The sequence below is a fragment of the Nothoprocta perdicaria genome, unplaced genomic scaffold (assembly GCF_003342845.1).
Source record: "Nothoprocta perdicaria isolate Ctin4 unplaced genomic scaffold, notPer1 scaffold_73, whole genome shotgun sequence".
Lineage (NCBI taxonomy): Eukaryota > Metazoa > Chordata > Aves > Tinamiformes > Tinamidae > Nothoprocta > Nothoprocta perdicaria.
The window spans coordinates 1,352,103-1,363,269 of record NW_020456010.1 but is presented as its reverse complement, the minus strand read 5'-3'; the positions used below and the strand labels follow the sequence as shown (position 1 = coordinate 1,363,269).

At 43.5% G+C, this 11,167-nt stretch overlaps 1 protein-coding gene across 1 annotated transcript; it reads right to left on the bottom strand.

Annotated features, from left to right (window-relative positions):
* Nucleotides 1-8,792: 8,792 nt before the first annotated feature.
* NANP (N-acetylneuraminic acid phosphatase) lies at nt 8,793-10,809 on the bottom strand. The gene is made up of 2 exons (XM_026051200.1): nt 10,720-10,809; nt 8,793-10,591 (listed from the first exon to the last, which is right to left on the bottom strand). The coding sequence occupies exons 1-2, from the start codon at nt 10,807-10,809 to the stop codon at nt 9,896-9,898; spliced, it is 786 nt and encodes a 261-aa protein (XP_025906985.1). The 3' UTR covers nt 8,793-9,895.
* Between the last annotated feature and the right edge of the window lie 358 nt (nt 10,810-11,167).

Genomic DNA, 11,167 nt, shown 5'->3' with positions numbered 1-11,167 from the left:
TAGGTGTGCCTGCTTGAGCAGGAAGGTTGGACTAGATGATCTGTAGAGGTCCCTTCCAACCTTAAATATTCTGTGAATCTGTAAACCCGGGGCCTGTTTGCTCCGGGATGCGCTGGTGTGGTTGGGAGCACTCCGGGGAGCTGGCAGSCCCTGGGCTGGTTTCTGTGTGCCGAAATTCAAGTCGGTACCGGAGGGAGATGCTGAACCTCAAGTTGGTGTGAAAACCAACCTGCTTCATTAGCTGCCCAGGTAGGAACGTAGGTGCTTGCTGTAAAACTGTGTTTTAAATCCCTAGACCAGGGGTGTAGCCAAGAACTCTTTGGAGAAAAGTACGATGTAGTAGCTGCTGTTCACAGGAATCCTTTACAGGAGGCCACAGATGCGCGGTGTTAGTGCATTGCTTGTTTGAATATTGATGGGGAGCTCAGCAGGAGAACCTGGAAACGGGAATGAGGCACCAGCCACGCGGGGAAGGGAAGCTCCTCTGCCTTAAATCCAACACATACGGGGAGTAAATCAAACCCCRTTTAAGTTCCATGCACCTGAATCCGCTCAGGCCGGCTCTTCTTGTAACAAAGTGGTGMTCAACAAGCTTGGTGCTGACCTTAGACATGCTCTGCAACGAACTGTTGGGCAAACTATGCCTCGCATCTCCATGCTTAAAACAAAGATGATGCTTCCTTGGCTACACAGAGCAAAAAAGCTCTTCTTGGGAGGGCTCCTTTACCATGTATCTGCACAGAGCCTGGTGAAATAGGGTCCCGGTGGCACTTACAGCGGGAGAGCAGGGGGAGAAACCCTGCGCTTTTAGCWGCCTCCAGCAAATCTCTAATGCCACCTGCTGAGGAAATGCTGAAAATGAGACCAGTCTTCAGCAAGCCTCTTACAGCAGTGATCTCATTATTGATGTATTTTTTAAAAGTTTTCTTCACGTAAAAATATTGAAGTTCTCTGAAGAAATGTGAGCAACTGTGAACACAATAAAGAAGGCCTGTTTTCAAATGCTCCTAAAGTTGGGACTTTCAGACACTTCTTGCAATCTAAAAATAGCCCTGATATTCCGTTAAAAAAAATCCTTAAGTTGACCACAAAATTGCAAGGGAGAAGATGCCTTTTTCTTAGCAACTCACCCTCTTTCCCCCCCACCATAAAGTGCACACAAACATGGATAGAGCACGCATCCTCCATGGGAAATGGAGACTGAAAAACAGCRGGGCCTGTTCATGCGGAGCCCGGGGCTGTTTTTGTGCCTCTGGGGCCTGGCTGACACCCGAGCTGTTGTGCTCACCCAGCAGCGTGGGCAGTGGGGCCCGTGGCCTCCGTTCCTGCAAACGTAGGATGGAACTGCTGGATGGTGTTTGGAATTATCCTCTTTGCTCATCATTCACGTTGGCTTCAGAAAAGGGTATTTAGTCGACCTTAAATAAATTCCTGTAAAATTCTTAAAATGCAGATTTAAAAAACATTAAGGTTATTGGAGGCTTTTTTTTATTCCTTGTTTTATTTTCCTGTTTGAGTTGAGCAGAGTTTTCCTCTGCTATTCTTCTGCTCATCCTGAAAATCCACATGTACCCTGCTGCCCTAGAGAAGAGAGAGGGGCAGAAGACAAAAAGAAAACGAATGGAGACAGGCTCTGGGCCCTAAATTTAGTGGTACACCTCTAAATGGGAGTGCAGTAGGCAATAAACACAATGTTTTCTTATATTTTTATTATTATTATTATTTAGTTTGGTAGATCTGTCAAAGTAAACACATCTGAGGGGCTTGTTTTGGGTCTGTTTCCATACACAGTATGAAAATACAAGGTAAAGCAGTAATATATAGATGAACCTGTGGCAGCAGCAGGGACATAAAAAGTATTAGGAGAAAAAAAAAAGATATCATATACATCAAAACTTTTTGTATATCAAGATATTAGATACCCTGTGTATCTAATTAGTAAGTGTATTTATCTAGTTACATTTACTGAGGAAAGAAAAAACAAGCTGATATGTTGTTGATGCCTTTTCTTACTGAAAGGAAAAATACCCTTGGAACATTCAGGACCCTTCTCATTTAAATGTCTGAGCCAAAACACAATAGAAGGCAGCCACAGTTTGGAAAACAAAGGCTATCCGGCTGTGGAGATTTTTACATGCCACAAAAATTGCAGTATTAACACTAAAGAACACCAAGCCAATATAACAACAACAACAACAACAAAACAGTAAAGACTGATGTCGCTGTCGTGATTTTTATGAAAAAAAGATGATCAAATACATATTATTACCCTGAGGAAAATGGTATGGTAACTTTGATATCATTGGTTGACTAATTAAGTAAAACAAATGAATTCAGGGAGGGGGTAATACTTGAGCCTCAAAAGAACAAGCATGTATTCATGTGCTTGATATGTTCTTCACATGTAATAATTCCCCATTGAGCTCGACCCTGTTATGCTGGTGGCTGGTTTGGGAGGTGCCTGGAAGTGGTTTCACCTTCTATCAAAAATTTCCAGGTTGGCTAGAGGAAATGGTCTCTTGTGGCTATCCRAATGTAGTAATATCGAGGACACTCAGTGACAATAAAAGTAAATACAGTTTTGCCAAGCTGATACTCAATGGACTGTGTTTTGAGTGAGAAAGCAGGAGAAAAAGAAATATTCTCCATCTTTCTTGGGTGTTCATGGCGTAGATGAGGAAACCAAGACATAACTATATTGAYTTTTCCAAATTATGCAGACATATAAAGAAAATCAGCACCTCCTTGATCCCCAGCATTGTTCATAGCTGACTACACTCATATATATATATGGGTATGTTACTGTATTCCATTGGCATTCCATTCTGTTGCATTTTATATTATAAAGCTATTGAAGTTACGGAGAAATAAACATTTCTGGAATAAAAACAAACAAAAAAAAACAGGAGAAAACCTAATAAAAAGTTGATTTAATACATTAAGTATTAAAATATAGTTTTAATTCCTTCCATGTTACCTAGTAGCATATTATTTCTAAAATGTAAGGAGGTGGTGGTTTCACATACCGATTTGCTCAGTATCACAAAGTTGTCCTCAAGAGCAGTCAATTAAAAAAGGAGAGCTGGTCATGAGTGGACTGGCCAGTCAATGGGAAGCTGTTAAAGTTAATAACATTTAATTTTCCTCACAGCATTTATTTAAGTCAGCTAATAACGCTCAGTTTGAAACTTTGAGAAAAGAAGCTCACACTTACGTCTCTTAAACCTAAAATATTTGATTTCTTTGGTTGATTAACAGATTTTTTTGACACATTTTTATGCCTTTTTAAAATGCATTTACAATTTTGACTGGCTATATGACATGAATAGAAGTTTCTCTGGAAGAAAGGCCATTTAAAACAAAGGCAGCCCAAACCCCTGCTTGCTGCACACAGCTGCCAAGAAGCTGATAACAAATGTACATGCTTATGTGAYGGTCCTAGAGAAGCTGGCTCTCTTCCGTTACTTTTTAGTGCAGTGAAACTCTCAAAATTTTCACTTGCAGAGTGAAACTCTGCAAACTGTCCTCTGTGCTAGACACTGTGGTGATTCAGAAAGGTTTGGAAGTAGAAGCGATCAAATGGATGACGTGAGTTAGCAAAGGGAGAAGTGCAAGGCCCAGGTCACTTGCTACTGACTTTAGAGAGATGTGCACATGGATCTTTCTTAAACTAGGGACCTGCTGCTGATCTAAATAGCAGTACTTTCTTGTTGCTCTTAAATGTTCGTGTTGCATATGCCAAATTACTCAATGCAAATTTAGCATGTGGTTTTGGGGTAGGTCTTGATATGATTAACATAGCCTGCATTTCCAAAGGACTAAACTTTTATACAGTATTAATAAGTTCATTTCAGAAGGTGCAACTTAAAATCCGCTCCTCTCCAGTGGAAAAATAAAAGCCAAAATGCTATAGGGAGAGGGCAGCACATGCTGCTTTGCCTCTAGGGCCCTTGCAACGTTGGCACAGAGTTGCAGTTTTTGCTTTAGACACAGCTGACACTATCTCTGCATTGTTGTGTCCCTTGTATGTGCACAGTAGGATCTAGAAAGTGGGTTATAATGGACACAATCCCCCCGCAAGGTTGATGGAAAAATAAAAGCTGTGCACAAAAGGGCAGGATGCTACTCCATACAACGGAGATACATTGTGGTTCGATTTGCTGCACTTCTCAGTGCATTTAAATGAGTTCTGGGCRACCAGTTTTGTCAGTATAGAATGCCCTCACGCACCCTGCTCTGACCCTTCTGCCTGCGACCTTAGTGACAGAGTGCAGAGACTTAAATTCCTTTTGCATTTTTGTACAGTTTGCACCCTGCCAGTCCCTACCTGCATTGGCTCTGGCTGCTACTRAACAACCAAGTTAAAGATGTTCCTGCTTCCTAACCCAGGCGCGCGTTAGAGGTGCTCCTCTTGGCGGCCTTCTYGCCGCATGCGCTACCAGAGGTGTTAATGCTGCTGTGCCAGGAAACAGCTGGAGCACTAGGTGCTGCTCCCTGGTGCTGATGCCTCACAGCGGGAATGGGGCTGCTCACGCTGAGGGGGTTAGAGTGTGAACAGTTCATACCTCGTTCATGTAGGCGCAGGCAGCTGCCATCAGCACCAACCTCTGGTACTCTCCCCTTTGGGGCCTCTCCCGCCAGCCCTGTCCTTACCTGCTGCACTCGGGATACAGGACCCTATTTTCTCCTGTGTTTAAACACAGAGACAAGGAGCAGCTCAGYCCAGGTCTGTGTCGTGTGTTGGCAGCCTCTCCAGAGCCGCAGCGAGAGGCGGCACATGGCAGCTCGCAGCGGCCTTCACGGTCTCTGCAGGATGAACGAGGATCCTTCACTGGAGCTCAGCGGGCTTGGAATTGCACAAATAATGCTGAAGATGGTTATATTTTGAAGACAAAATTATTCCATTGTAGCTCTGACCTTGCTCAGACATCCGCATAGTTGTGCTTAGTGCAAGGAGCTGCTCCGTAGAACAGGAATCTCTATCTGAGCTGTCACCTGGGCTTCCTTAGGGAGAAAGACAGAGACATTCCTAGGACATGTTGCTCAKCTCAGCTGAACTGCCCTTTAAACTTGCTTATTTATACTAGAGGAGCATCTTACAGCAACTGGGGCTGCTGGTAATCTGCATCCTATGTATTCATACTAGRTGACCTGAACCCTTGCTGGAGGGCATGGGACCAATGCAGAGCATAAAACGTAAGTGTCCACACAAATACTGGACATAGTTTCTGGTAGCGAGGTAAACACTGTCTGTTAGATTCACCGTTCCATGATCTGGCTGCCCAAACTCTTATCRCTCCTTTGCTGGGAGTATCTTTCAGTCTTTACTTAAAATTAGCACAAAGACTTACTGTGTCTCACTAAATAGATTCTCTGGCTTATATGACAGTGTTACATCTTTAAAGCAGCAAAAAAGACTGGCTTTCAAAATCAGTCTTGCCTACCACTTATATTCTCTCCAAGGAATAAATTTATTTTATTCCTACTGTAATGATAGAGAGAAAAAGAAAAGAAGTGGAATCAAACAAGCAAGGTTATCCGTAAAAATATTAAGTGTATTAATATATACTTAACACAGGGTTGCTTTACTCTTTTCCCAAGAACAGAAATTGCTCTAATGAATCAGACTACCTCAGCATAGTTCTAAGCCGTATTCACTTGCAGTGTCAGGTGAAGTCTGAGGTTTCAGAGGAAAAGAAAACGAGACGGGCAGGTGCAGGTAACCAGTGCAGTGCAGTTTCCATTGCCAGGGAATAAGAAACCCTTCAGCTGATGCCGCTGAGTTTCGCTTCCAAATATCACCATTTTTTTTCCCCTTAACAAAGTTCTGACTAAAGTGCTTATCACTTCTATAAACACTTGAGTCRCGTCTAAGTTAGAAGTGCTAACTTTGTGCTCAATAAGAAAACGTAAAAGTTATTGCCGAGGCTCTCACGAGCTGGCCCAGTGCTTTGCACAGTGGCACCCCTTAAACCAGAGCAGCGACGCCGTGATCTGCATTTCTGCTGTTTCAGAGAGCTCATCTGCATAGGCAGGGACTGTGCTCCCCTGTACACAGTTTAACACGCTGCCCTCACTCAGAAGCAAATCACAGAGACAGTTTTCATTAGGYTTCATCTCTGTATGTCCAGAAGATGGGTGACTTATTCCATTACTCAAGAGAAAAAAAAAATAACTGGACAGCTCAGTTTTCTACAGCCAACCATGGGTGATGCAACCCTGCACCCTCCCAGTGCCGTGTCAGCCGCAGCTGCGCGCAGGTAACTCGGATACGGCTCCGGCCATCCAGAACGCACCGACCYGAGATCCCTGCGTGTCCCTGTCCTCCCTGCTTTGCGGCCCATTCTTGTGCTCCTGCTGCAGTCAGTGCTACCATTCCAGCCCATGTAAACACGCTTGAGCTGGCCAAAAAGCTTAGGAATGCACAGTTAGGTTTCAGCTTCTGTCTGGAATTATGGAAATTCAAAATATTCAATACACAAAACATGCAGGTCACAGATTCCCAAAGCATTATTCTATGACATTTAAAGAACAGCTAGAGTCCTTCTCCATTGMTGTAAGCCTGGTAACAAGCAAATTCATCCATAGTAATAATATATTGTTAAAGTTGCTTTTATAAACAAAATATTTTTATTAGACTTGCACATGGGTCATTTTAAACCAAGAGTTAAAATACAGTTGATATTAAGCTATTGTTTCAGATCATTTCATTACAGTCAAAATTATTAAAGAATAACCTTGAGAAATAATATTTATCTGAAAAAAAAACTGTTTAAAATATAAGTGGGATTTTTTTCTTTTCTTACTTAGTGTGTTTTGACAGTATATTTTAAACTAGACAATATATCTCCCACAGCATATTCACTAAGCAAAAGCAACTGAAGACACACTGTTTCGCTAATTTGTTTCCATTTGTCGTGTGGAAATGACCCCATGATCACATTTATTTTTCAGTGTCTGTAAATATAATTAACTTTCACCAAGCTTGCCCAACAGGAGTAAGAGTTCTGTCCAATAAAACCAGCTTGAGAATTTGGAGATATTCCAGCTACTTAATTGAGTTTACTGCATATGTGTTTCTAAGGACACCCCAAATAGAGAAATCCCTTCTCTTATTTTTTTTCCCTTGTTTTACAGCAGCATCATAGCAGCATTGGCCTATGTTGAACTGGCCTRGTCCAGTACCCAGCAGCTGGGGCAGAGTGGCAGAAATAAGGGGTGAAAAAGCACCTTTGCGTGTGGCTTCTACAGACCACACGTATCACCTGAGCATTCAGATATAGTATTAKTTTTAGTWTTTTTTTTCCATGTTTCATTCCTAGATTAAATWAAAAGGCTGGCCAGGTGTAAAACAAAGAATAGTCTCTTCTAAAACAAGAGACCTTTTATACAACACATAAGCTCAGCATCTTACTTCAGAATGATGAAATGTCATTAGACTATAAGCCTTAACTTACAAAGGCAACAAAGAAAAGGCAACTGAGTATGTATCTTTAAAGTCCATAGACAGAATTGTAAATTATTACTAGTTGTCATTTTAATCATGGGCATATTCAGAATTTTCATTCAGACTTCAGTTCTTTTACCCTGATGCTGCGCAAACAACACAGAGTTATAGTAAAACTATTTTAGGACAGTTATAATATAACTATTTTAGGATGCTATTGTAAATGTAAGGTTTTTTTTTGTGTGTGTGTGTGTGTGTGTGTGTGTGTGTGTGTGTGTGTGTCTGGCAGTATGCTTAAGACAACTTACTTCAACTAAATTATGTTTTCAGGGATCTACCTGATTTTTGGAGACACTTTGTTCTCTTTTTGCATAATGTTCCTCGCAGGTTCAATGTTATTTCTCTCTCAGCCCTGGGTTATCAGGCATGTTATTAGCAATGCTCCTCTGTGCATTTGATTGCTTTGCTCATCAGCTAAACCACAGAGACCATTTTCATGCTCAAAGCAATGCTCACATTGCAGTGCAAAACAAATCCTTCTCTTAGGCCTCTTACTTCAGCAAGGAAAGGTGTGTCCAGCCTGGCTCACATTACACGTGGCAACTTGCTACCTACTGGATCATTTACAGGACGTGCCCATTTCCTCATAGCAACAAGTAGGGCCTGCCTGTCTTCACCAATGTCACTAACATCTCAAAAGTCCTGGTTGTCTAACTCAAAGAACCTGGACGGGTTTACCCTTTTAAAGGACAATCTGATGAAAGGAGTTCAAACCACAAGCAGTATTTCAACTTTCTTCAGTGTACAATCAACTTAATTTGATGCAACTTAAACTGTTTGCCAAGCAATTTAACCGAAATCAAAAACTGCCTCCCTGAGCTGGTTACTTCATGTGGAGACTTACATAACGCATCACTTCAAAYTCATGTCAAGATAAAGGTATCTCTCCTATAAAGAGGATTCCTTCTACATACTCTCTTCCTGATTTTTTATTTTTTGCTTGTCTTTTATTAGTGCCTGCATGACACTAATGCATGTCAGAAGTGCCAGTTCCGACAGCTTCTCAACACGCCCATTTTCACAACATTTGTTGCCACACTATTCTACAATATGTTATAATTGCTGGCACAGTGTTAGGTACTAAGCCTAATTTACATATAGCAAATATGTTTTGAAAAAGGCAAGCTTTCTACTTCTCCATTCAGTATATGAGCACTTTCCCAAGTTTTCATAGGTGTTTTGCAGTAATAATATGACATACAACAAAATTAAATCATGATGAAATTAACTGCTAAAGCAAAAAGTTGAGTGTTTTAGAGGGTCATCACCTTCATCTAGTGGAAACTGCACATACATTTTATGAAGTTGTGTAATAGCACTGTAAACCGTATCACATCATTTTCCAGGCCTGAAAGCTGTTTACCAGCAGCTAGCTCATATCTTCTCCAGACTCAGTCACAGGAAATATGTGTAGAACTTGGCGGAAGGAAGGACTTTATAGCAGTAACCATGCAAACAGTTAAAAAAGCACCGATCTTGCAACTGCACCTGGAAGGTAATATATCTGAGCAAGATGGAGAGCAACTTCTCCAAAGGTCTGATCAAAAATCACTAAGGAAACTAGTCCGCACAAAATGTTTTACCTTTCTAAGTGTTTGACAGTATAGTAAGCAGGTCACTGGAAGCAGCCCTGGCATACCAACTGCAACAAAAACTGTGATCTGAGTAACAAGTATACTGCACATCTGCAGAAGCACCAAGACAATACAGAATAAAACCTTATCTATCAAGTCTCTCCCATAAATGGTCCCCTATACAGATGCAAATTTTAATGTACATTTTAGTATTTTGGTATACATTTTAGAATAGAACCAATTCCATAAAAACAAAGCCACTGCAAAGTTGGAGGAAAAAATCTAGATGTGAATTTAAACTTGAAAAAAAGATCAACAGCAAGCATTTTATAATAATCTGATAAACAATAAATTCTGATACTTTTCATAAAAAGCAAATTTCTTCAATTCTTGAGATAAACTGCAGATTATGATTGTAAAGATTTACTAGATTATACCACACTCTCTTATTTTCTGCTGTTTTATACACTGCAAACAAGCGGTGAACTGAATTTTCAGCTGAACTTACAAGTTAAAGCACATGAAAGATCACAACATTCAACTTTTCTTTCCCAGTATAAAAAGAAGAGAGTGGCAACCTGGGTGGGAGACAGATATGCTTTAGACACAGTCTGTCAAAATGATTTCCAGACACAGACAGTTATTTTAAATGAACTGCACCTGCATTATTTAAATGAATCTAGCTCCTTGTTTCTGTCCAACCTCACTGAGACCTGTGCTCCTATGTGAGTTTAAAATCCTAGGGTCGGGTATTTTTTGGAAGAGTGTGAGTCTCCTAGCAGCTCTGCATATCCTAGCTTGTGTGCTGGAACTGTCAATGCACTTCATTACAGCTAGGTGTATGGCTAGTTTCTAGGTTCGTATTAATTTTGTTATCCATCTTCTGCAAAAGCGCGGGAAGATCAAGCACAGATGAAATAACGTAGTGAGGTACYGGGGCGGTATCTAAGGGGGTCGTCATGGTTTTGTTTAGCCAGACAGTTGCTTTCAAGCCTGCGTTCAGGCCTCCTTGGATATCCGTGTCTAGAGAGTCGCCAACCATAATGCACTCGGCGGGCTGCACCCCTAGGAGATCGCAGCAGTGGTGGAATATGGACGGCGCCGGCTTCTCCTCCTTCTGCTCGCCTCCCACGACGATGGCGTCGAAGTAGGGCTGGCAGGCGCACGCCTCGATCTTCTCGCGCTGCGTCTGCCTGTCGCCGTTGGTGAGGAGCAGCAGGCGCACAGCCTTGCGCAGCTCTGTGAGCATCCCCCGCGTGTCCTCGGCGAGCGTCAGGTGCCGCAGGCGCGTCGTCTTCCACAAGAAGTAGCACTCAGCGGCCAGGCTGCGGTTCGCCTGCCCGCCCAGCGTCTCCTGGATGGCCTCCTCCCAGTGCGAGATCCGCAGCTCCGTGATGCACGTCGTGGCCGGGTCGTGGCACTCGCGCAGCAGCTTCGCCCGCACCCKGTCGCAAATGGCGCGCGCCTCGCCCTCGCCGCAGTGGTGCTTGGCCTGCAGGGCGCTGACCACCTTCAGCGAGCGCGGGAGGCCGTGAGGGAGCCGCCCGCCCGCACCCCGCGGCCGCTAACGGCTCCGCGCCGCAGCCGCCGGCCCGGGAAGGGACGGGAACGGGGGACACACGCGGGACAAGCACGTACCTCCTCGATGGCGCGGCGTCCCGCCGCCGCCGTGTCCACCAGCGTGTTGTCCAGGTCGAAGAAAACGGCCTTGACGCCCTGCAGCCCCATGGCGCCGCTCCGCTCGGCTCCGCTCYAACGGCCGCGGCGCCGCCCGGCACCGCGAGAGCCGCCGCGCCCGCCGCCATCCCCGCCCACGTCACGTCATGGCGCTGGGGCGGCGCCGCGGCCGTTGGYGGCCGTTAACRGCTGCTGCRGAACGGCCGGGCCGGCCSCGCGCCCGTCTGCTTTAGAACTCCCCATTCCCCTGCTTCACAATCATTCGGTCGTGATAAAGCTAAAGCAAATGGTTTCTGTAAATACTTCGGCATTTRGGGAACTGGTATATAATAGATTATTTGAAATTGTGAAGTCTGGTATTTTCTGAAACAACAGGAATCCAAAAAGGGATGAAAGTACAAATTTTACA